The 27,237-nt window shown below is 36.5% G+C and overlaps 2 protein-coding genes across 5 annotated transcripts in view; both read right to left on the reverse strand.

Moving 5' to 3' along the window:
- LOC101352011 (kinesin-like protein KIF28P) overlaps positions 1-12,128 on the reverse strand; it is an 84,552-nt gene extending 72,424 nt beyond the window's left edge. The window contains 3 exon segments of the mRNA XM_012555411.2: positions 2,035-2,065; positions 2,067-2,224; positions 12,051-12,128. Coding sequence (XP_012410865.1) covers positions 2,035-2,065; positions 2,067-2,224; positions 12,051-12,119 — 258 coding nt within the window. The 5' untranslated portion in view covers positions 12,120-12,128.
- Positions 12,129-12,940: 812 nt separating this feature from the next.
- Positions 12,941-27,237, reverse strand: part of AHCTF1 (AT-hook containing transcription factor 1) — a 72,935-nt gene continuing 58,638 nt past the window's right edge. For 3 of the 4 annotated variants that reach the window (XM_023730920.1, XM_004375872.2, XM_023730921.1), the window contains 7 exons: positions 26,778-26,904; positions 24,725-24,822; positions 22,171-22,379; positions 18,804-20,640; positions 15,710-15,843; positions 14,558-14,640; positions 12,941-13,534 (listed from right to left, as the gene is read on the reverse strand). In XM_023730920.1, the coding sequence (XP_023586688.1) occupies positions 13,342-13,534; positions 14,558-14,640; positions 15,710-15,843; positions 18,804-20,640; positions 22,171-22,379; positions 24,725-24,822; positions 26,778-26,904 (2,681 nt within the window). In that variant the 3' untranslated portion in view covers positions 12,941-13,341. The remainder of the gene's footprint in view (positions 13,535-14,557; positions 14,641-15,709; positions 15,844-18,803; positions 20,641-22,170; positions 22,380-24,724; positions 24,823-26,777; positions 26,905-27,237) is intronic. The other variant, XM_023730919.1, reaches the window with a different exon arrangement.

A 27,237-nucleotide genomic window follows, 5' to 3' on the forward strand; every position in this document is an offset into this window, starting at 1 on the left:
GGGGGCTATTGTAAATGGTACTGATTTGGCGATTTCCTCTTCAAGGTTCTCTTTGTTGGTGTAGAGGAATCCAAGTCATTTTTGTGTTTATCTTGTATCCTGATACTTTGTTGAAATCTTCTATTAGTTCCAGTAGTTTTCTTGTGGATTCTTTGGGGTTTTCTGTGTATAAGATCATATCAGCTGCAAATAGAGATACTTTTACTTCTTCCCTACCAATTTGGATGCCCTTCATTTCTTTTTCTAGCCTAATTGCTCTGGCTAGGACCTCCAGAACATTGTTGAATAAGAGCTCTCCCTTTATCACTGGCTTGCAGCAATTTAATTAAAATGTGCTTTGCTGTGGTTTTCTTTATTTTTATTCTACTTAGGGATCATTGAGCTTCTTGGATCTATGGGCTTATAGTTCTCATCAAATTTGGAAAAGTTTCAGCCATCATTTCTTCAAGTATCTTTTGTTTTATTCCTTCTGTGACTCCAATTACATGTATGCTTGACATCGTCTCACAGATCACTGAGGCTCTGTTCGTCTTTCCCCACTTTTTCTCTTTGTTCTTCTTTGTCTACTCCTCTTTCAAAATTCAGCCCAAGTGCCATAGCCTTTATTAGAATGTCGCTGAAAATACCCTTTGTGCAGATTGAAATGACTACTTCCCCTATGCAACTCATTGGAACCTATACAAATTCTTATCACAGAATCTGTAATATTTTAATGTATCTATATGTCTGCCTGTCCATACCAGACTGTGAGCAACTTGAAGAAAGAGCTGTAACCATGCATGGCACATGAGAAATGCTTGATTAAAAAAAAAAGTTCTCAAATGCTGGTGCCTCACAAATTTTGCTTAGCTCAGAGAGACAAAATACAATTAACTTGACTTCCATTCATTTTTCCAAGTGTGTCAATGCCTTGGCAAGCGTCATGGATTAAATTATGTCCCCTAAAAAAAACTGTGTGTATCAATTTTGCTAGGCCATGATTCCCAGTATTGTTTGGTATTCCTCCATTTTGTGATTGTAATCTTATGTTAAAGAGAAATAGGGTGGGATTGTAACATTCTTACTGAGGTCACATCCCTGATCCAATGTAAAGGGAGTTTCCCTGGGGTGTGGCCTGCACCCCCTTTTATCTTACAAGAGATAAAAGGAAAAGGAAGCAAGCAGAGAGTTGGGGACCTCATACCACCAAGAAAGCAGTGCTGAGAGCAGAGCACGTCCTTTGGACCTGAGGTCGCTGTGCAGAGAAGCTCCTAGTCCAGGGAAGATTGAGGAGAAGGCTGACTGAAAGAGAAAGACTTCCCCTGGAGCTGACGTCCTGAATTTGGACTTTTAGCCTACTTTACTGTGAGGAAATAAATTTCTCTTTGTTAAAGCCATCCACTTGTGGTATTTCTATTAGAGCAGCACTAGATGACTAAGACGGCAAGTCAACTGATTTGGGTGTCTGAAAATCAGGCAACAAACTGCATTTTTGGATTTCATGCTAAACATAAAAAATATATAAATTTAGAGACAAACTCTCATATGGAAGCATATGATGTAGCATGCTTATATAAAAATAACTGTACTGTGACATTGTGAATATTTCATCAAAAAAAGCTGTCACTGAGAGCTGGAGAAAAATGTAGGAAAAAAATCTAACTCACACAAAAAGACAAGATTTACTGGTTTGACAGAGACTTGAGAAACCCCGAGAGTATGGCCCCTGGACACACTTATAGCTCAGTAATGAAGTTACTACTGAGGTTTACCCTTCAGCCAAAGATTAGACAGGCCTATAAAACAGAATGAGACTAAATGGGCATACCGGCCCGGGGCAAGGACAAGAAGGCAGGAGGAGACAGGAGAGCTGGTAATGGGGAACACAAGGTCAAAAAGGGGAGAGTGTTGACATGTTGGTGTTAGCAAACAATGTCACAAAACAATATACGTATTAATTGTTTAATGAGAAATTTTTTTGCCTGTATACCTTTACCTAAAGTACAACAAGAAAAAAAAAAGCTGTCACCGAAATTGTGTTTTAAAGTAATTTACCTGGCCTGCAAAGTTACTGCTAGGGTCAGCTAAGTACACCATCTTTATCCCTTTGAAATCCATTGTGAGACCAATAGGCCAGGTCAAAAGTGAATATCCTCACACGCTCTGGATTCTTGGGGTCCTGTATAGTGGTAGTGGTCCTGGAATGCATGGAAATCACACATTTGCTCCCAGAATTCTTCTCTCTCTGTAGTCAAATTACAAATTCACAATCAATCATTATCATTTTTTTCCCTCATCCAAGGTAATTGTTTTGCAAGTCTTTTTACTTAGTAAGAAATTAAGCCAGGAATTCATCATTTGTTTTGTTCTCTAGTTGTGTTATTCTTAGCAGCTGTCATGATAAGCAGTTGCTCTCATACTCCCTCAGATTTTTGAAAGACTTGTCTCTAGTTTTATTAACTTTCTGAGGATAGCCTGCTCTTCAATGCACAACTATAATACTAGTATCTATAACCACAGCAGTGGAGAGATCAATTTCCAGCTCTACTGACCTGCTCTCCACTAAAAATGGTGAAAATTATTGTAAAAATGAAACAATTTAAAGCCTCTGGAAATGGTCCTAAGGGCCAACAGCAAATGAAGAAACATTTATTCAAGAAAACCTACAAAATTCAGTAAGGCCAGAGTCTATGGTATTTGAAGCAAGACAACTGATTCCCTTTCTCCTCCCAGCTTAGGGAGGTGGAGATTCCATTTGATACTTCTACAGTGATTTAGAAAATAATATTTGGAATCATTGTTCCCTGACAGCGAGCATGGAGAAATGTGACCCAGCTGGGTCTGGGCCCTCACGGACTCACAAAGACACATCAACTGGGCCCTGAGATAAGACAATAGATGGGACAATCTCAGAAATTCTTAAGGAAGTCTTCACAAAAGGGCAATAAAACCTAACACAAAGGCCTTCTCACCTTTTGTCTTTTTCTATTAATATTTAGTGAATAGGAATTTGTTGGACCAATGAAGACCCTCCTTACTTTCATAACTGAAACCTGTACCAATGATTAAGAAAGATGATTCAAAATGTAAGATTACAATTTCTAGTCAATCAGTGAAAAAGTGATGCTTTCAATGATTCTACCCATTTTGTGATGTTGATATATACTGATGATTCTGTAACCTTCCTTGGATTCAGGCAGACATTCTAGCTCTGGTAGCATGCTTGTCCACTTCCCACTTTTGTCCTTTAGAATATATGCCAAATAAAAATTTCTTTTTACTTTACTAAACTTTGTGATGTTTTTCCCCTACAACAACAGCCAAAAACACACAGTTCCCTCTATTTCCAGCTCCCGGTCAGCAGGTCTTCTCCACAGGAGGAGCAGGATGTCAGTGTTTCTCATTGTTCCCTCAGCTACCTGTTGCTGAAGCTGTCCCACGTGAGTGAGGGCAAGAGGCCCCTCTTCTAACCAGCCCCTACTCATTGGATGGAGGCTCTACCTCGGGTATAGCATGTGGAAACTACTGGCGCAATGATCACCCTTGCTTCAGCTCATGAAGTGGTCCTGGGATAGAAGAGACAAGCTGAAAGAACGTCAGGCTGCTGCTCCCTCCACTGAGCACTTAGCTTCTAGAGCAGGGGTTGCTATTGTCCCTACCTCAGCTCCACAGCCTTGATTTAGAGATCTTGCCTTGGGGCAGGGGGAAGCAGGCCATAAAATATATAACTCCTAATCTCTTCCCAAAAGAACTGACTTCATTTGCAACAGAGGGTGGCAAAGTGGAAGCCTAAGGCACTCTCAAGAACAGTGGAGTTTTTGGTGAAAAGCAATTGAGGGAGTCAAGATAAATGCTAAATTGTTGGTTAGCAGGAGAGAACCAGGAAATAATATGAGGAATAAGACAGCTGGGAAAAGCCCTCCTGGTATCAAAATAAACATCACACACTGACACCAGAAACTATTCCTTAAGAGAGGCAGAATTTGGTTAGTTTGTAGAGGCCCAGAGCATTGTTGAAAACAATAGAGCAATCAGCCAGCAATCAGTGGAGTTAAACATCTGGGCATGGTCAGGAAAACAGGAAGGGGGCCCTAGCAAAACAACTTTCATCCCAGGGTGTCTGTGGGCAAAATCAGAGGCTTAACATTGTGGAGAGGAAATAGACTAATGTACTCTTCATTTTTCTTCTCTCTCTTCTTCAGTTTGCATAATCTCTATTGATCTAGCTTCAAGTTTGCTTATTCTTTCTTCTGCCAGTTCAAATCTATTGTTGAGCTCCTGTAGTTATTTTTTTACTTCAGTTATTGTACTTTTCAGCTCCAGAATTTCCACTTGGTACTTATTTATAATCTCTCTTTATTGATAAACTCTATTTTATGTAACATTGTCATCTTACCTTCCTTTAATTCAATCATGGTTTCCTTTAGTTATGTGAATTGATTTATAATGGCTACTTGAAAGTCTTTTTCTGATAAATCTTACATCTGGTCTCTTCACTTGAATCCTTTTGGACTATAATCTGTAGTCGTAAATATGGTATTCTGTCTGTGACTTCTGTGAGTCGTTCCCAGTGAATTATTGAACCCACGGAGGTAATAGGAGCCAACAGGTCAAAAAGGGTGTCGTGTAGGCTCCTGAGCTTATGGCCGGCATACTCAAGGGGTAGTGGAAAACCAGCCCCGAACTTGTGGACAGCAGTTCAGAAGGCTGGGGTGTCATGTGGACTCCCCAAACTTGTGACTGGCATCTGCCTACTTGGCAGTCTGAAGGACAGTGTCCTTTTAATTTGTGATTTCTGACCTAACTCTGGGTGGCTAGGTCAGAAAGTGCTGCAGGGTGGCTGGTGACAAAGGGGGAGAAGTGTGAATGTGAGGACTGGATCAATCTCTGTCATGGACCAAATTGTGTCCCCCCAAAATATCTGTTGTCTAGGTCATGATTCCCAGTATTGTATGATTGTCCACCGTTTTATCATCTGATGTGATTTCCCTATGTGTTGTAAACTCTATCACTATGATGTAGTAAGATGGATTAGCAGCAGTTATATTGATGAGGTTGACCAGATTAGTGCCTTAAGCCAATCTCTTTTGAGATACAAAAGAGAGAAGCTGGCAGAGACACATGGGAACCTCATACCACCAAGAAAGCACTACCAGGAGCAAAGCGCGTACTTTGGACCTGAGGTTCCTGCACAGGGATGCTCCCAGACCAAGGGAAGATTGACAACAGGGACCTTCTTCCAGAGCCAATGGAGAAAGCGTTCCCCTAGAGCTGATACCCTGAATTTGGACTTGTAGCCTACTAGACTGTGAGAGAAGAAACTTCTCTTCGTTAAAGCCATCCACTTGTGGTATTTCTGTTATAGCAGCACTAGATGACTAAGACAATCTCCACATTTTGGGAATGGGATTCATGCTGATCCTTTTCACACCAAACTAAACCAAACCCACTGCCATAGAGTTGATTCTGACTCATAGTGACCCTAATGGACAGAGTAGAACTCTCCCAAAGGGTTTCCAAGGCTGTAAATCTTTATGGAAGCAGACTGCCACATCTTTCTCCTACGGAGTGACTGGTGGGTTCAAACTTCCAACCTTTCAATTAGCAGCTGAGTGCTTTAACCCCTGTGATACCAGGTCTCCTGTATTGAAGGTAAAAGTATGGAAAAAGATATATTATGCAAAAAGCAATCACAAGGAAGATGGCGTGACTAAACTGATATCAGACAAAATAGACTTTAAAACAAAAAGTCATTGAAGAGGGACATTTTACGATAAAAGTGTCAATCCATCAGGAAGCTATAACAATTGTAAACATATATACACCTAATAACAAAGCACCAAAATATATGACACAAAAATTGACAAATGAAAGTAGAAACAGACAACAATAATAGTTGGAGACTTCAAAACATCACTTTCAACAATGGACAGAACAACTAGACAGAAGATCAACAAGGAAATATAAGATTTGAACAACACTATAAACCAGCGGGACTTAACAGACATATATAGAACACTCCACCCAGCAACAGAATATATATTCTTCTCAAATGCACTTGGAACATTCTCCAGGAGAAATGATATGCTAAGCCATAAAACAAACCTCTCAATATATTTAAATGGATAGAAATAATACAAAGCGTGTTCTCCAACCACAGTGGAATGAAATTAAAAATCAATAGCAGAAAAAAAAAAAAAAGGATTTATTTCAGAGATGTGGAATCTAAACAACACACTCCTGAATAACCAATGAGTCAAAAAGAAATAAAAAGAGAAATCAGAAAATACTTTGAGATGAATGGAAATGAAGATACAACATACCAAAACCAACTGGATTAAGCTAAAGCAGTGCTTAGAGGGAAATTTATAGCTGAAAATGCCTATATTAAAAAAGAAGATCTCAAATCAATAACTTAACCTTCCACCTTAAGACTGGAAAATGAGGCACAAACTAAACTTTAAAGCAAACAGAAAGAAGGAAATAATAAAGAGCAGAAATTAATGATACAGACAATAGAAAAATAGAGAAAATCAATGAAATCAACAAAACTAACAAATCTTTAGATTGACCAAGTAAAAAAGACTCAAATTACTAAAATCAGAAATGAAAGAGAGAACATTACTATCAACTTTACAGAAATAAAAAAGTATAAAGGAATGCTAAGAACAATTGTAAGTAAACAACTTAGATAACTTACGCAAAATGGACAAATTCCTAGAAAGACACAAATTACTGAATGTGACTAAGAAGAAATAGACAATCTCATTAGGCTTTTAATAAGTGAAGAGATTGATGTAGTAATTAAAAACAGAATAAAACAACAACAAAATTATCCAAGAAGAAAAGTCCAGGCCAAGATGGCTTCATTGATGAATTCTATCAAACATTTAAGAATTAATACCAATTCTTCACAAAGTCTTCCAAAAAATGGAAGACGGGATGCTTCCCAACTTATTTTATGAGGCCAGTATTATCCTGTATCAAAACCAGATAAAGAGATCACAAGAAAAGAAAACTATGGACCAATGTCTCTTATAAACACAAACACAAAAATCCTCAGCAAAATACTAGCAAACTGGATACAGCAACATATAAAAATAATTATACATCATGACCAAATAGGATTTATCCCAGGGATGCAAGATTGGATCAACATCTGGAAATCAATATGACATCATATCACAAGAAAAACACATGATCATTTCAACAGACACAGAGGCATTTGACAAAGCCCAATGCCCTTTCATGATAAAAGACATTCAACAAACTGCACTTAGAAGGGAAATTCCTCAATATCTACAAAAAACCTCACTGCTAACATCATACTTAATGTTGAAAGAGTGGATGTTTTCCTCCTAATAACAGAAATAAGACAAGGATGTCTTCTGCTGCCACTTATATTCAACACTGTATTAGAGGTTCTAGCCAGGGCAACTGGCTTGAAAAAGAAATAAAAAGCATCCAAATTGAAGAGGAGGAAGTAAAGCTATCCCCAAGTGCAGATCACATGATCTCGTATATAGAAAAATGATTCTGAATCATAGTGACCCTATATGGCAGGGTAGAATTGCCCCGTAGGGTTTCCAAGGAGCAACTGGTGGATTTGAATTGACAACCTTTTGGTTAGTAGTTGAGCACTTAACCAGTACGCCATCAGGGCTCCAAAAAACAAATTCAACAAGGTTGCAGGATACAAAATTAATATAAAAAAAATTCATTTCTATACACTTGTAACAATCCAAAAATGAAATTAAAAAAATCCCATACAATACCATCAAAAAGAATATTTAGGAATAAATTTAACAAAGGAACAAAACTTATACTCGGAAAACTACAAAACATTGTTGAAAGATCAGAGATCTAAACAATGGGAAAAACATGCCACATTCATGGATTGAAGACTGAACATTATTAAGATGGCAATGCTCCCCAGCTGATCCACATATTCAATGCAATCCCTACCAGAATCCTAGCTGACTTCTTTGTAGAATTCCATGTGCGGCAATAGCTAAAGTAATCTTGAGAAAAGCAAAGTAGGATTCACGCATCTAATTTGAAAACTTACTAATTTTAAATGACGTATTGCATTGGGCAAATCTGCTGCAAAAAACCTCTTTAAAGTGTTAAAAAGCTGTCACTTTGAGGACTAAGGTGTGCCTGACTCAAACCATGGTATTTTCAATTGCTTCATACACGTGAAAGCTGGACAATGAATAACAAAGACCAAAAAAGAATAGACGATGTCTTTGATGTCTTTGAATTATGGTGTTGGCAAAGAATATTGAACATACCGTGGACTGCCAGAAGAAGGAACAAATCTGTCTTGGAAGAAGTACAGCCAGAACGCTCCTTAGAAGGGAGGATGGCAAGACTTCGTCTCCCTTACTTTGGACATGTTATCAGGAGGGACCAGTCCCTGGAGAAGGGCATCATGCTTGGTAGAGGGTTGGTGAAAAAGAGGAACAAGATGGATTGGCACAGTGGCTGCAACAATGGACTCAGAGAAACGATTGTGAGGATGGTGCAGGACCGGGTAGTGTTTCATTCTGTTGTACATGGGGCCGCTATGAGTTGGAAATGACTTGAGGGCACATTAACAATAACTTTAAAATTTATTACAAAACAAGTGATCAAGACATTGTGCTGCTGGCAGAAAGACATATGGATCAATAGAATGGTATTGAGTACAGAAATAAATTATATGTCTATGGAAGAGCCCTGGTGGTGCAGTGGTTATGCACTCAGCTGCTAACCAAAAGGTCAGCGGTTTAAACCTAGCAGCTGCTCCACGGGAGAAAGATGTGGCAGCCCGCTTAAGACTGCAGTCTTGGAAACCCTATGGGGCAGTTTTACCCTGTCCTACAGGGTCGCTATGAGTCAGAATTGACTTGGAAGCAATGGGTTTTTTTTTTTTTTAATGGTCAATTTATTTTCAAAAAAGGTGTTAAGACCATCTTCTCAGTTTAAAGAAGACTATTTTTTAAACAGAAGATGCCGGGTAACTGGACAGCCACATGTAAAAGAATGAAGTTGGATCCTTGTCTCATACCATATACAAAAATTAACTCGAACTGGATCAAAGACCATTGTAGAAGCTAAAACTATGAAAATCTTAGAAGGAAATACAGTAAATCTTCGTGATCATAAATTTGGCAAAGAATTCCTAGACATGACACCAAAAGTACGAACAACAAAAGAAAAATAAACTAGACATCATCAAAATTTACAACTTCTGTTTTCAAAGGACACCATCAAGAAAGTGAAGAGACAACCCACAGAAAAGGAGACAATATTTTCAAATTATATACCTAACAAGAACTTGTATCTAGAATAAAGAACTCAATTAATAAAAGACAAAATAATTAAAAAATGGGCAAATGACCCATACAGACATTTCTCCAAGGAAGGCATACAGCCAATAGACGCATGAAAAGATTTTCAATCTTTTAAGAAGTCATCAGCAAATCAAAACCACAATGATACCACTTTGCACCCACTAGAATAGTTAGAATCAAAGATAATAACAAGTGTTGGAAAAGATGTGGAGGTTCTGGAATGCTCATACACTGCTGGTGGTAATTTAAAATGGTGCAGTTGCTTTGGAAAAGTCTGGCAGTTCCTCAAATGATTAAATATGGAGTTACCATATGATCGAGCAATTCCACTCATAGATATATGTCCAAGAGAAATGAAAACATGTCCACACAAAAACTTGTACATGTTTATAGTATTATTCATAATAGCCAAAAGGCAGAACAATCCAAATGTCTATCAACAAATGAATAAACAATATAGTGTATCTATACAATGAAATATTATTTGGCCATAAAAATGAAACACTGATACATACTACAACATGGATGAACCTTGAAACCATCATGCAAAGGCAAATAAGCTAATCACAAAAGACCACGTATTATTCTATCCATATGAAATATCCAGAACAGCGATATCTATAGAGACAGAAATAGATTAGTGGTTCCTTAGGGCTGGAGGGGAAGATAGGGGAAGGCAAAGGATAGGCGGGCGATAGCTCAAAGCCAGTGGGTTTCTTTTTGACATAATGAAAATGTTCTAAAATTGACTGTGGTGATGGTTACATATATCTGTATAAAAACCACCAAATTGTACAGTTAAATGAATGGTCTGGTAATGTGAATTGTATCTCAATAAAATTGTTAAAATAAATTATGGTAAAAAAACTATAGCAGCTGATATTTATATACTTATGTGCCAGGCACTGTGGTCAAAGATTTACAGCTATTATCTCATTTAATCCTTACAATAGCAACAGGTATCAGTATCTCCATTTTACAGATAAGGAAACTGAGGTCAGAGCTTAAAAATTTACCTAAAGCTATTCAGTTTTAAACTCAAGTGCATTTGACTGCTTCAAAGGCTCCTGAGAATTTATTACAAAAAGCTGCCACAAAGTTAGTTGTCTGATTCTACAATAAAGATAAAAAGGTTGGATATATGGTTAGAAAATCAGGCAGGGCCCCAGATCACCCAGGACCTTGTAAACTGTAAAATTTTGTTTTTAAGCAACTTGAAAGCTTTCAGCAGGGAATTACAAGATCGCGATTTTAAGATTTTCTCTGCTATGTAAACAAACTGGGTGCAGCAAGATCTTGTCAGAGGTAATGCAGTTGTACAGGTGTGATCCATGACCATTTCTCCTCAAATTATCTCTTGAATTCATCCTTTTCCCTTCCTTGCCACCTACTCTAGTCTAACTCAATCAATTTTGCTGCTGGACTTAAATAAAATGCAATCTTTTCATAAAGGGGCCTAAAGGCTCTGTAGCTATTTTAGTACTCACTCCTATAAATTCTTTGTATTAGCTGTTTAAAACTTGCCATTAGTTACTCTACTAGAGACCCATATAAAAGGATCCCTGGAATAACCACTTTCAGTCCGTACATGAGTTAGGTTATAAAACGGTTTTCTCTCTCTCTTTCTGGCCAAAACATCTGATTCACCGGTCACAGATAATTGTTTGACGTTTTTTGACCAGTTCCTTGAGAAGTCATGCCAGTATAGATGCCTTGTTGCTGAAGTATTTTTTACAATATAGATGTCAAGGAACAGGAAAGAACCGATACTCAACTGAAAACGTGCAGATGGTGGGCAAAAGAGGAAGAGCAGCAAGGTGTACAAGTGGGAAAGACCCAGTGTAACTTCATCGTTACATTGTATCCTAGTCAGGATCAGTGATTGTCAAATCAGTCTTTGCATGTTGCTCTGTCTAGCATGCCCTTATTCAAATCTTATCTCCTTTATAGTCATGTATCAAATGGTTCTGCCTCTGGGAAGCCTTCAAGTTCTTTCCAAGAGGAATTAAGTATAACTGACCTCCCTCTGTGCACCAAGAGTACTCACCCTACCACCACGCTATACATTATTTACTTACATAAGACTGTAAGCTGACGGAGAACAAAGAATTTTCCTTTGTATCCTTGGTATCTAGTACAGCATTTGATTCACAGCAGATAGTCAAAAGTTTGTCAAATGAGTCAACTGTTCAGAATTATCTTAAAATTTAACCAACGCATTGATAATCAAAAGATATGCAATTGCTAAGAGTAAAATTCATGGTTTTTCCTAAAATGTTTCATGTTTTTTCCTAAAAATGCAACACATTTCAATGAGCAATATTTTAAAAAAAAGGTCATATAGCTAATGCATTTAAAATACGGAGTTCAGAACTGGACATCTGTTTGCTTACGACTTACTGTATACAGAAGTTTGGGGGGAAAAGTAAATTTATTGAAAATAGATATCACACATCTATATTCACCAAACTGCACTGGTTTAAAAAATGATTAACTTGACGGGACATTTTTCTCATCAATCTTTTTATTGTGCTACTTGCACAAAGGAATGGAAGTGTTTACTGAATTATGTTGATTTTAAATTACACATTTAACAAGTTCAGTTAAATAAGTTTAATATTCCATAAATGACAAGCAGCTTAAATACAAGTTTGATAACTATCATTAAAAAAATTAATAAAATTAAAGTCATAGTCAAATTTCCAACAAGGCAAGGGAACATTTATCACTAACCTGACTAAACGGCCGCACTCGTACTGCTACTTTCACACTGTCAATACTTGGCATAGGCATTTTCATCATTTTCTCATCTGTATTATTTGGTAGAAAAATAATGTCTAAAGCAAACTGCTTATGCTTCAAGCTAAAACATTAAAAGCTTAACCAACAAAGGCAGTTTGTTCCTAGACAATCATTAATGGTCCATTCATTACACACTATCAATTACCTGCTATAAATTATTCTACAACACTTACTTATTGATGAATGTATAGCCTACATCAAGTATCACCACTTAATTGCACACAGCCAGACCGCAAACAGGGTGTTTTTGTTTTTTTTCCTTTCCTGTTTCCACATTTATTCCCATTCTTTTACCACCCTCAATAGTCTTGTGCCTGAAGTCCCGTAAAAATTTGCCAGTTTTAAAACCTGAATATTAAAAGATATTGATGATGCAGTAGCAAGTTCCTTCAGAGCAAGAATCATACAATTTGTTCAGATTTCTCATTGTTCCAGTATTAGGCACATACAAGGTGCACCGAATAACCACGAGACAGATTTGCTTTAGATTTCTCTTCCTTCTCGAACTCTTTCACGAAATTGCCAGTGAGCAGTGAATCGGTCAATCTAACCTGGATAATTCAGTCTCTGAATAATTAAGAGACCTTACAGATAAACAGCCTTTGAGTTTGCTGAACAAGAAATGCCAACATTATAGTTAACCAATGTATTACTTGAGGTAGATTTCACAAAACCTGTTAAACTACAAAAAGGCAGCAAAATTTCATGCCCATAATTCAATTTTAACATAGTTAACAGCCACTTTTTGATTAGAAATCTTAATCACAGAAGCAAAGTGCATAAATTATAAAATAGCAACTTTAAAAAAAAAAACCAGTTAAATCGTCCTTATTTTAAGATGGGTTTAATACTTTTAAGTGTAGAGAAAGAAAAAGGGATCAATGTCTACTAGCATACAAAATCTTTATTAAAACAGGAATCCCCTCTCAAAAATCTACAGACACAAACTATTGTGAAGTATACACTTTATTTAACATTCCAATATTAAGCCATATTTACATATTATATAAAGGTATGAAGTCTTAGTATAAAATAGAAAAACTGCCTGTGACTAAAAGAATCACACTCCATATGGAGTTACTTTACTTATTGAAGATCTTTTGTTTACAAAAATTTACAATAATTTATATAAATTATTTACTTCCAAATTAGATGATTTTTAATAATCCACACAATTCTGATGACTTTACAAATGGGTGTATATTAAAAACTTGGAAAAGAATTACAGCATTTTTCTGCGTAAAACTTGCTTTGGAAAGGAAGATGGTTTCTTTCTGCTCCTGCCAAGAACTTTTCCTGTTGCTTCTGTGGGCTTTCTTGGTTTGCTCTTTACTCCATCAATTGGGCTTGCCAAAGGAGAAATCAGCTTAATTTCTACTGGAGGAGGTGACCAAGAACTTTCTTTTTCTGTTTTTCTGTAAAAAAAAGATAAAATTCAAGTAAACATAACGATATTTATTACGAAATATAATTGGATTCTCAACATATTCAAAGAAACCTTAGAAATTACCTTGTCTAGTGCTTTCATTTTATAAAAGAGATAACAGCTTTAAGAAGTGAAGTGAAGCTAATTCAAAGCAGTTAGAATTAGAACCAAGGTTTCACTTGGGGGAGATTTTTTTTTTTGATTTGGATGTTTAAAAACAATCACTGCTGAATTTTCCTTTAAATATTTCATATATATTAATAAATAAATACTAGCCCAAGCTGGTCCCTGGGTGGTACAACCAGTTAAGTGCTTGACTACTGGCCCAAAGGTTGGTGGTTCAGACCCACCCAGAGGCACCTCGGAAGACAGGCCTGGTGATATGCTTCCAAAAGGTCACAGCTTTGAAAAGTCTATGGAGCAGTTCTACTCTGCACGCAGGGGGCTTACCATGAGTCAGGACTGACTCTAACAACAACAACAATTGATAAATACTACTGGGTGACAGGAATGGGCTAAGTACTAGTAGTCACTCTATGAACTACAGTCCAACAAGTCATGAAACTTATGAAAAATGACAATTCTCAAATACCAGCATTAGCAAATTTGACAATTAGGAAGCCGTTTTCCACATATACACAAAATCAATTATACATAAATAATTCAGGATTTATAAGTTTATAATTTTACTAATAGTTACCCATCTTTACTAACTAAAAGGTTAATGAACCACCCCACTCCCCTCCCCCATCCACTGCACGAGCAGAAAGATCCATTAAGTACCAAACTATCTCCATTTCATCACCCTTCTTAAACAGAATGGGTTTCACGCTGCATAGAAAAATCCACTTTTAACAATAAAATCTAACAACGTTAAGGAGTCAACGCTTGTAAATGTCCCTAAGCATTACCATTTTCTGATGAGCTTAATTTCCCTTTTTAATTAGGCTCTTCTCAAATCTAATTTTTAGAAACAAAAGAGATAAAAATTACGGCACAGAAAAAGTCATACTTGCTCGCTTGTTTTGTTTTTGCAGTCCTGATTCTTTTCACTTTTTGTTTTTCCACAGTTTCTGTTGATTTAGAATCATCTTCCTATGGGTTAAAAGTTCAAAAAAGATAAACCTTAATTAAACACTCGAAATCTAAATTCAGAACGTTCTACCTAGAGTTAAGTAATACTGCCAAACAGTGCTAATGAAATCAAATTCAACAAGTCCAAAATTGACTCCTTCTCTGATATTCATTAGCAGAAACCTTGGTCATCTATAACTGCACACATACTCAATTGATCCCCAAGTCTTGTCAATTTTATTTTTGAATGTTTCCATTCTCTACTGCCCTTTTGTTCCCACTGCCTCTGTCCAAATCCAGGCTCTAACCATCTCATATGAATGAGGCTACAAGAGACTATTTTTCCCTTCCCAGAATTGATAGAAACTATTTAAAATACAAACATGGCTATGTGCTAGTTCGCTAACATATCCCTTCCATCTTTATGCCTCCGTGCCTTTGCATCTGCTATTCTCTTGGCCCGGAAGGCCTGTCTCCTCTACCTTTTGTCTATGGGGATGTTTGGGTTCTCGTCAGACTGTGAAATAATTATGTTTTTGCCCCTTCAATTAAAATGTGAGTTCCTGAAAGACAAGGAATCTGTATGATTTATTTTTGTATACTTTGCTTTTGTACAGTACCTGGCACATGGCAAATAATTCAATAAATGCTTATGAACTGATAATGATAAATATAAGGGGCTCACACATACACTCAATCCTTAAACTTTTTATTTTAGGGTTTGGTGCAATTTAGGCAATAGAATCAACTCTGAAACACTCCCTTCTAAGTGTGGTCTGTGGATGACATTCCAGTGGTTCAGGAATTTACATTTTAAATAAATACACCCAGATAATTCTGATGGACATTAAAACTTAAAAACCTTTCCCCTAACAAGTAATTTAAATTGCAGCTGCCAGTAATACCATCACTAACATGCCACAAATCTATCTTAAAGATAGGGTCTCCAAAGGCATGGACAAGGCAATTTTGGGCTTTTAGTATAAATATCTGCTATCTTTAAAGAAGTTTATTTAGGAGACATCGCTTTAAAAAAACAGAAAAACAAACTGTTCAAACAAGCAAGAAAATAAAATTATGGCTTCCTTACCAGTTTGTCTATGAGCTTGGATGTACTGGATGCATTTTTTCTCCTGGTCCTCAAAGTAGGAGGTGAGAAGACGAATGGTGAAGATAAATCTGAAACCAATTCTTTCAGCTGTGCAGAAGCTTCTATTTTTTTAGCTAAAGAAAGGTTTTTTTTTTTTAAAAAAAAGAATAGCCATTTATAACTATTTATATATACACCCGGTGCCATCAAGTCGATTCTGACTCACAGTGACCCTACAGGACAGAGTAGAACAGCCCCACAGGGTTTCCAAAGAGTGGCTGGTGGATTCGAACTACTGACCTTTTGGTTAGCAGCTGACCTCTTAACCACTGTGCCACCAGGACCTCTCACACTAGAATGTACCAATTTTTATTACCAAAAAATCTGAAAACAATTAGAATCCCAGTAGGAGACTGTTTAAGCAATTTGTGGCACATCAGCGAGATGAAATGCCACATGTTGCCTCTCAATATGTAAAACACCAAAACCAAACTACAAAACAAAACCACATAACACTCAAGTTTTTGAAGAATATTTAACATATCTGAAAATGCTCATGAAATAAGGGGGGAAGCAGAATATATACATATATACAAACACACCTCTATTTTTTTTCCCAACAAATTACATAAACACATAGAGAAAAAAGATTGGCAGGATAGACAAGAAAATGTAAATAATGGTTAGTGATTCTTTGGATGGCTAGATCATACACCGTTAATTTCTAGTTTTCTAAGGCAGGCATAGGAGCCCTGGCAGCACAGTCGTTAACAGCTCGGCTGCTAACCAAAGGCTGGCGGTTTGAATCCACCAGCTGCTACTCAGAAACCCTTCGGGCCAGTTCTGCTCCATCCTACAGGGTCAGTATGAGTTGGAATCGACTCGATGGCAATGGGGTAGAGCAGGCATGTATTATATTAACCAAAAAAGAAAAAAAAAAGTTACAATTAGTAGGTATAAAGATGACAACTATATAAAAATGACTAATAAAAGAATTACTGAGATACATTTGCTATGCTGCACCAAAATAACCGCCAATTTCTAGGTTTAGTACAGTTCGGAGTCCCATGGGAAGTATAAAAGTGTTCTGTTATTGATGTTCTTTTGAAACCCTTACTGTTGTATTTTTTCATTTTAACTAATACAGCAAAGTAAAGGAACAATAAAATGAATACTTAAAACTATCGGCAACTCAAAGCAATGAAACCACGAAAAGAGGTTAATTATTAAAAAAAAAAAAAGGGGGTTTAAATAAAATTTAAATAGTAATCTTTCATTCTCATGAAAGATTTATTACATATTTTCCAAGTATCCTGTATAAAAGACCAAGAAAGGGTCAAAGTTAATGTCCCAAATCTAATAAAATTTGGTGAATTAGCAATTGGTATTTCTAACCTAAAAATACTGCTATACGTTACCTTTAGTTTCAGGCATGAACAAATGGTCTTATAAGTATTTGTGTACTTATCTCACCTTTTTAAATACACACACTCCCTAGCTCCTCCTCTCTCCCTCATCTTAAGCAAAACAAAATTATGCTTTATAATTCACCGTGTGCACTCAACTGATTAACAGCTAAAATCTCACACACTTCATTTGTCACTTAAAATTAAAAAGAGTAATTGGGTGACTACTAGCTGAAAGGCTGGTGGTTCAAACCTACCCAGAGATTCCTGGGAAGAAAGGCCTGGCGATCTCCTTCTGAAGGGTCACAGCCTTGAAAATCCTATGGAGTGCAGCTCTACTCTGCACATATGGAGCTGCTATGAGTCAGAATCAACTCGACAGCAACTAACAACAACCAAAATCAAAGACCTGATCAAATTGGCAGGGGGTTCTCCTGCAGGTGCAAATTATCTTCAGGACAAATAGTTTTATGGGGAGGGACCCTTTCCTGGGCTCAGGCTATATAAATATAACAAAAGACTGCATAAATACAATATATTTAAAGAGGTTTTTGCAGAGTGAATAGCACACAGATTTTAAAATGGCTTATCTTTCTCTTGGTCTTCTTCAAGTCAGGAGGCAATTACACAGGATTTTCACTCACTAAAGGAGCCCTGGTGGCACAATGGTTTAATACTCCACCGCTAACACAAAGGTCAGAAGTCTGAACCCACCAGCAGCTCTGAGGGAGACAAGACCTGGTGATCTGCTCCTATAAAGATTATAGCCTAGGAAATCCTATGGGGCAGTCCTACTCTGTCATATAGGATTGCTACGAGTCAGAAACTCGACTGCATGCAACGATACATTTAAAAATACATGCATGACAGTTTTTGTTTACCTAACCATTATTATCATCACTCGTTCCCTTTAAAACCAACCAAATGGGATCTATTTAGCTATACCAGGGGTCTCAACCTTCCCCCATCCCATTATTCCATTCCTCCATTGAAATTTTTTTCCCTCTGATATTTTAATCATATTTTGTGTATCTCTTTACATACTGTATGTGTATTTTGTGCTTTATACATAAAAACAGTAAGATATTTTTGCCCCTTTGGGAGCAATACTGCCCCTGTTGAGAAGGATGAGCTACACCAACCAACAATACAATCATCAGCTCACCAGCAGCAATAAGGGAGGTTGGGCATGCAGCCATGCCTGTGTATGGGGCAATAGTGACTAGATTTAAGTAATATCAGTATACTAGTCAATAAAATTCTACTTCTTTTTCCTTTCAAAACAATCTAGGCTTGTGGATATCACCTGAGACATGAGTCAAATGCAATGGTACTTAGCTTAAACCAAAACTAAAAGTCATTTATGATAGGGCAGAATGAACAGAAATAATACTATCATAAAAAATTAAACCTACATCAAGTGAATTTAAGATTTAAAAAGTCACACTGAACCAGAAAATTCTTGAATCCCAAAATAAACTCTGAAACGTGAGTCTTTTAATTTTACTATTAGAAGATCAAAACATTACTGGGTGGAGAATCCCTTATAACTATGAATCACTTTTAGGACAAATAATCAATTAGTGCCTAAGAGCAAAGCAAACAGTGCCTTAAAATAATTTAATTTTAAGCTGAAGGCTTTGTATGAGATGTAAGCTGTGCTTTAAAAAATAGAAACATAAAAGTACCTTTCTCTTTCCTCGGAACTTTTGACACAGGAGTAGAAAATAAAAGAGGTTCATTTTTTGGTTCAGAAAGGTCTGGCAACAAGACAGCCTTGCTAGATCTAGTCCTTGTGCCACGGGAAGATTTAGTCAAAGCAGCTGTGGCAAGCAATCCTTCTTCTTGGCTATTTGGTTCTTGGTGTGTCATTTCGTTACCGAAGTGCTCTTCTGCTATTGAGCGTAATGGACGTTTCTGGCTTTGATTTTCAGTCCTTTTGGTAAGCTTCTTCTTAGAGCTCACCACGGTAGCAAGTTCCTCATTTGGCAATAAAATGGATTCTTCTAAAGCTAGTTTTCCAACATCAATATTTTCACTTTTACTTGGAGTGTTTCTTGTAGATCTCCTTTGGATGCTAAGAACTTTTCTCTTTTTGGGACTTCTCTCTCCCTCGACAGCCTTCAATCCTAAATCTTCATATGGATCTACTTTTCTTGGTCTACCGCGTTTCCTAGGTGTGGCAGGAATATCAAATTCTGCTTGAAGAATCAACTGTGATGAATCAAGTTTAGAGTGCTCCATCACATCTGATGCACTAACTTCTCTCTCTTTGACTCTTCTACTGCGTTGAACAGGCAGTTGCTGGTCACTGGACATCCCATCTTGTTTACATTCTACATCTTCAGAAGCTTTCAAATTACTGCTTCTCAATTTCCTGATACTTCTGCTAGGGCTTGCCCCTTTATTAACTTTTGGATCACTTATAATTTCAACACTTTCCTGATTTTCAATAGACTTTTTAGTTCTTTTAGGAGTCCTTCTTGTAACAGATGTAAGCTTTACTTCTTTATTAAAAGAAGCTTCTTCAGTTGCTGGATCCAACAGCTGAGATGACTTTAACCTTCTTAATTCCCTACCTGCACTGACCCGGAATTCTTGTTCCATAGGGTTAATACTTTCTAATGTGTCCTGATCGGTGTCTTTTTTTCTCCTTCCTCTCCTAGGAGTAACAAGATTTTGAGGTAATTGCTGGTTCTGAGATATTCCTTTGACATCAGAGTAGACATTTTCAGAAGCATCAGACATTTCTTTTGTTTTCCTAGTTTTCTTCAAAACTGAAAGCCCCAGTATCTCAGGAGTAGCAATATTTACTGACTCTTCCTGTTGTGATTTGATATTCAGGCTTTGGACACGCTGTCCTCTTGTGCGAGTTCTGGAGGAAACCATATCATCTACCTGGTTGACATTCATAGTCATTGTACTGGTTTCTTCAACAGTCTTAAACGTAGACTTGGCTAACGTGGTGGAAGACATTACCTTTTGGCTTATTAAAGGTATGTTTTCAAGAATGGGCTGTTCCATTGTGTCTGAAGTAATTTCTTTACTTCTTGTGTCTTTAATTACATCTAGTAAGTTTTCTGCAATAGCTACTTTAATTGGTTCAGGCACATATGGGAATGTCTCTACCTTTTGGGACTCCTGATCACTAGTTACGATAGATGGCAAATTTGTAACATGCCCATGATTATCATTTTCCCCACTGTACACGTGCTTTTCCTCAGTTGCTGTGTTAGCTGCTTTAACTAATACATTAGATGCTGCAGAATCACCCGTCTCAAATTCTCCTTCTTCACCTTCCAAAATCAAGGTAAAGTTGCTCTGAGCCACAAAAAGTTCCCCATCTACTTCAGCAACGTCACACTCAGTAGAGTCTTTATTATCAGGCAAGTCACAAAACTGTTGCTCAATGGTATCAAAATTATATTGAAGCTTAAGAGTTCCTGAGGGATACAACTCATTATATGAAAGATTCCTAGCCTCTTCTCCTGAATCTTGAGCTTCAATTTTTTCATGTTCAATCACCTAAGAAGAATTAAAGGTAAGAAACTGGTTACAGAATTTTAACATATATATTTATTTTAACCTAAAACATAAGGGTTTTAAATGACCACCTCACCTTTGGTGTATGTATTTGTAAACATAAACTATATTTGATATGGCTTATGGGTTTACTTTATAAAATATCCATTTAAACAATCAGACTTTCTCACTCAGTCAAAATGACTAAAAAGATTTTGAGATGACTGGAATTCAAGCAGAAATTCCACATTTCCCTGGCTATAAAAAAGACAATCTTAACAAAATCTGGAAAATTATCATAATGCTAACAGTTGTGAGAAGAATTAAGGACTTATTCTATTCTCACTCAAAAAAAAATTAACCAGAAAAAAAGAAACAACCCCCAAACTGTGTTAATGATAATCCCCAAATTACCTAACTATCCACACTTTTCTAAACAGCATGATCCCCATAAGGTTGAAGAAGAATTCACCTACATAAGCTCCCTTGGGCTAGACTCAATCCTCTTCCCTTTGCTGGGGCTGCATAAACCATGAAATTCCTAAGGCTTTCAAGTTCAGTACCTCTCCTGCAAGGGTTTGGTGGAAGAAGGAATGGTCCTTGCATTTACCTTTTGGTAAGGGAAGGGGAGAAAAAGGAGGAGGTAGAAAGTAACAGATAGATCTCCTGACCAAGAAGGTAGAACATTACCACCCACCTACACAACAACATTTTCCCACTCCCCAAACATTCAGTGAGATGATAGATGGGAAATACCTAGAAATGAGGATTCCCACTCATACCAGGTACCTACAATTTTTATTAGCTTCCCAGTTGAAGGATTAGGGATTTTATCCTTGTATTTCAGAGTGAGAATATTCAAGAAGACCAATATGGGTAACTAGGACATTTTTGTGAGTTAAGAAACTTCCCAAATTCTCTATAATCAGATTTGTATAAAGAGCTGTTTGCTCTTCATCTTAAATTCATTTATTGTATAAAACTTGCCTCTTAGTAATAAAAGAAATTTGATGTAGTTTTTATAAACCGTAAGTTATGTTAAGTACCCCCCATTAAAAAAAATTCTCTCTGGAGTTTACAGGAGGGTTCAACCCCAGCCAGTTCAATATCATTCTCCCCCAAGTAGGCATAGAGAAAAAAAATCCTTTTCAACTGTATCTGATTCTGTTCAGATATATGCTGTGAACAGTCTAAATGTCATACTTGTCTCTGGAATAGCCATATCTGTTTTCTTATGGCTAAAAAACCTTTCATTTGAACCAGATACTAGATAAAATTAAATTACTAAAATTGTGCCTTCTTTAACAGTCATTTGATTTTCATGAAAGCTAATTTTTATTCAAACAATGTGTTCTTATATATTACACAAAACATTTAAACACTTATATTTTAAACACAGATTTTTATAAAGAGATTTTTTTGGTAGCAGTTGGATGAATTAATGTATTAGGTTTGAACTATGGTGTCTTAAGACCTAACTAAACCAAAACTGAACAACTGAAAAAGAATAAATAAATAAATAAAATTTTTTACATGAATTTCTTGAGTATCAGGAGGCGCATCAGAAATTGGAGGCTTTTCTTCTGGTAAGTCAATGCTTTCTTTTAGTACATCAACTTCTATTTCATGATCTTCTTTAAGGTTCAATGTTACTTCCTGATCAAGACTATGTTCAGAGACAACAGGACTTTCAGAGATAACGGGCCCCGAGCTTCCACTATCACCAATGGTATCCACCGTAGCTGAAAAGAAAAATCAGAGTTAATCTTCTACATTTTACACTGAAAACTATGATCTATACACAATTAAGGAAGCAAACAGAAAAGACCACAATGCATTTAAGAATATCATTATGATAAAATATCATTTGCAAAAAATTTAACATCTTAAGGAAAAAGCCTAAAAGGATTTACATACAAATCCCATTTTCTTCAGTATTCTATTACTCAGTTCAAACAATATATATTTGATTCCCACAAAGATAAAACATAGAGGAAGATAAATTTCACATTTAAAAAAGATTACACTGGCTTTTCCCAACTGGAATATAATTTCTGCCCTTATTGTGAAACTTCAATATGATGATAAATGCTGTGAAGAGCTCAGAATGTTTGTTTCCTACTAAATTAATCTGAAAATTATATTCACCAGGTGACTAATAGGCAAACAGCTATCCTTGTTGAGCCATTATAGAATTACACGAGGGACACGCAATCTCAGCTTTGAACTGCGTGTGAAAAGTACTGGATGATTCTCTTTTGGCACAAAGCATCCAAATGGCCACAAATGTACCCTATCACTTCAAAAAAGTAACTTCCAACAATCAATGTATGAAAGTAGTATACAACCTTCACAAGAAGAAACAATAAAATACTAGGTGTCTGTGCATATTCCTTGACCAAGCAAGTCCATGTTTAGGAATCTACCCAACAGAATACTGACACAGAATGTGCAAACATAAATATACAGGAATATTCACTGAAGAACTGAAATAGCAAAATAAACAAACAAACAACAAAAATGGTGACCAGCTCAAATATCTACCAATAAGCAATTAGTTAAATATATCATAGAATCTCCATATTGTGGGATACTACTACAGCCATTAGAAATAACAGATTCAAGCTAGATTACTGACGTGGAAAGATGTCTTAAATACACTGTTAAGTGAAAAATGCAAGTTGTTTTTTGATAATAATAAATGATAATTGATAATAATAGCTAACACTTACTGAGCTTTTATTAAGTGCCTAGCACTGCTCTAAACATTTTACATGCAACTTGCTCAAATTAACTACCAAATGAGTACCCTTAATATTCCCATTTTACAAAGAAACAGAGGCAGTGCTGAAGAAACTACCCAAAGTCTTATAGTTATTCAGTGCAGAACTGGTTATGACCCAAGAAGTCTGGCTCAAGTCCCTGTGCTCTTTAGCTACCATATATATCTCCTCTTTGACAATCTGGAGAAAGTATGCATAGGAAAAAAAAAAGACGCTTTTAATTGTTAATAATGAATCCCTAAAATGGGTAACCAGGTTGTGGGGGATTTTTACTTTACATGTCAAGATAATTCTCTCCTATTTTACAATAAACATATATTACATTCTTAATCAGGGAAAAAACCCAGGTTTGCTCAACCCTGTCTTAAGCCCTATTCATAATGGAACAGGCAGAAAGATATCACAGTTAAGAGCATGCGTTCTAGGTCAGATGGCAACTCCCTCATAGCATAGTTGTGAAGATTAAGTAAATTCATACATGTGAAATCCTTGGACAAGTTCTGGGCATTCAACAGGCATTCAAGGTGTCTGCTTTCCCTAAACCCAAATGTGAGCTCCTTGAGGAAAATGTATCTTCTCCATCTCTGTAATAACCAGGATGTAGCAAGGAGCCCAGGTAGCACAACAGTTAAGTGCTCAGCTCCTAACCAAAAGGTTGGCGGTTCAAACTCTCCTAGCGGCTCCGCGGGAGAAAGACCTGGCAATCAGCTTCCATAAAGATTACAGCCAATAAAACCCTATGGGGCAGTTCTACTCTGTCACATGGGGTTGCTATGAGTCAGAATTGACTCGATGGCACTCCACAACAACAGCTAACAGTAGGCACTCAAAAAAAAAAAAAAAAAAAAAAAAAAATCACTGGATAAAAAATTAAATGAATTCCATATAGTTGTTAGTTTCCCTGGAGTAAATCCAGTCATTTCTGAGCCGTTTCTAATACTGAAAAGTCATTCTTGGGAAGCTGCCCCATGTAGATATGCAAGTCCCAGTAGATCAAATGGCAATATGCAGTCTAGCTATAGGCGGGTAATTTACTTAGCTCCTTTTGGGTGTTTCAAAGTAAAATATGTCCATGAAAACCATCAGAAAACTATTAGAGTCACAGAGTGCTTTCCAAGCAATGCACTGTTGTGATAGCTGATACACCTCCTTAGAAGGCTACTATTATGCCAGGGAAGCTGACCAGATTGAGAGAGGAAGAACTGAGAAAAGACATCTGGATAACAGACTCTTTTGTTCCTAGAAAACTCGTTACTCAAAACACTAAAATGCAATAGTCCTGAAGTTAAAAAAATAATACTTACACTTACTGTTATCTGTGCTACTAGTAGAGGCGCAGTTTTCAACAGATACTAGTCCTTCATCCAAAACTGGTACCTTGGATTCCGGAAAGAGGATTTTCCTTTAGAAACAGAATTACATACTTTAGTGTAAAAAGATCCTATTCTGCTCTAACCCTCTCTAACCCTACTTGTTCCTCTATTTTGTTATTTGCTGATGAAAACTGAGGTTCAGAGAAATTAATGCTATTCAAGTTCATTTTACACAGCATTATAAAATTTACAAGTGAATTTAGAAACAATGCTGTACTTGTTTTTCCTATTTTCTGCTATTTTACTTTTTTGGCAAGAATGGCACAAACTACAAACAAAATTATCTTACAGTGCTGTCAGTCTAGATAAATTACACACTCAGACCAATTTTTAATAATCTGTAGCCAAATTCTTCAAATAAGCCTGTCAGAGTATTAAGGAATATTTCCTATGTATTCAGCAGAGTAAGGTTCAATATTTTACTACTGCCCAGGAAGAGTATAATGAATGACTTAGAATGGGAGACCAATGGGAGGAGTGTATTTATCCATGTATGAAAATAAGTTCTGAAAATAAGTTGGATGGTGGCCACTGACTATTTCGTGCTGGTCTATCCCCCAAACTCAACTAAAGTAATATGCTGATTTTTAAAAACAGGACACTTACAAAGTAAATTCAAGAAAATGCATGTATCTGGAATATACACATTTACTTATTTACAGATATGTTTGTTAAAAACTATCTCAGTCACAGTACTTATAATAAGGCTAACGATAACTGAGAAACAACAATAAATTCCCACAAAATTTCAAATAAATTTATATTTAAAAAGGAACCACCCTGCCAAGAAGCTGAATATTCACCTAGATTATCACTGGTGCTCACAAAGTTTCTTTTCACATGATTGCTCTTTGCTTTGTGATTGTTGAAATTATCCATTAAACTCATTGTAATAAATAACATTAGTTTTCATTAAAACTCACAAAACATTAGAACTAAACAATAAAACAATTTGGATAATCTTTTTATATTAGTTTCTCCTGCTTTTTCTACGAAGGCTTTGCAAGGATTCTAGCTAATCTGGATTTCTCTTCTCAGAGCTGAAGTGTATGATAAAGTTCAATGTTTAAGAGTTGACTATTATGATACTGATTTTTGTGGGTAGTATGTTAAGTCATTCTTATTATTACTTACGAAGTAATGAAACATTTACAATGCCTTAAATTATCAATCTTAATAAATTACCTTTACTATTTCTTGATAATTGAAGCTGTCACTTTTTTTATATCCTCTATAACAGTGCTACTCTCAAAGTGTTGATACGCAAACTGTTTGTATCCAGTCTTGCAATGATTGTGACAGAATGTAAATCAATTACTTCACTAAATCATACTGTTTAGGTTCAGCTGGCTTTCAGTAAAGGAAGTAGTGTACTTCTAATGCAAGCTGCTTAAATAGTTTGGGAACAGACATCAATCCAACATACTACAATTTGAGTCACACTCCCCTGCATCATCTCGTACAGTACACCTTTCCTGGCACAAAGTGCTCAATATCATTGACTAATTAGGAGCAAAACAGATCAATTAGTCATTAAAAAACCAAAACTTAACTAGAGTCTTGTATTAACCAAATGGCAGGGAACCAAACATCTCCCAGCCATCTCCCCCAGGCTCCACCATGGTGCTACAGGAGACCTGTACCTATCATCCTGACACCACAGAAACGGGGAGGGCATGGAGGAATGCAGGGCTATGAGTGAAAATTTTGGCCTTCAGCAAAATTAGAATCACTAAAGAATACAAGAGTTCTACCTCAATTCATCATGTCTCTGTATATTCAGGAAATTCTAAGGCTTTATGATAATTACTAAATAATCACACAGTTGTAAAACTGAACTTCTTTAATAACGGAGAACATTACCAAAATGGAAATCTCACAGATCTAAATAAGACTGAATCTATCCATAGACTATTTTACTGCTGGTACCCAGTTTCATTAAACTTTTTTTTTTGGACATTTGAGTTTTTCTCCATTAACCTACCCTTCATGGTTTGATGGTGCACAAGAAGCAGCTTCAACTCCTTGAATGGGGCTTAAGTGATTCTGAAATTCTGAAAGTGTCTCCTTTGGAACTAGGAGGTCTTTTGTTTCTGCATCTTCTAAAGTGCCTATAAATCATAAAGATAAGGATACTTACAATTATGTATGCCAAACATTTTGAGATTACTCATGGTCGTGGACTATCACTGTTTTAAAAGCTCTTGGGTCTGCTTTTCTGTTCTTTAGGTTTAGTCTCTTGGCATCAGACTGCCAGCAGTTCTGTCTTTTAATTCTCTGAGTCCAGCCCAAGAGACTCCCATCACCTCCCACTTCTCACTTCTGGTTTAACGGGCACTGTTTCAAGTGCTTTATACATATTGACTCAATCCTCAACATCTGAAGAAGCAGACTATTATCACCATTTTATAGATGAGAAAACCGAAGTTACATAACCGAGGTTA

This window comes from Trichechus manatus, unplaced genomic scaffold, assembly GCF_000243295.1.
Source record: "Trichechus manatus latirostris isolate Lorelei unplaced genomic scaffold, TriManLat1.0 scaffold00039, whole genome shotgun sequence".
Taxonomy (NCBI): domain Eukaryota; kingdom Metazoa; phylum Chordata; class Mammalia; order Sirenia; family Trichechidae; genus Trichechus; species Trichechus manatus.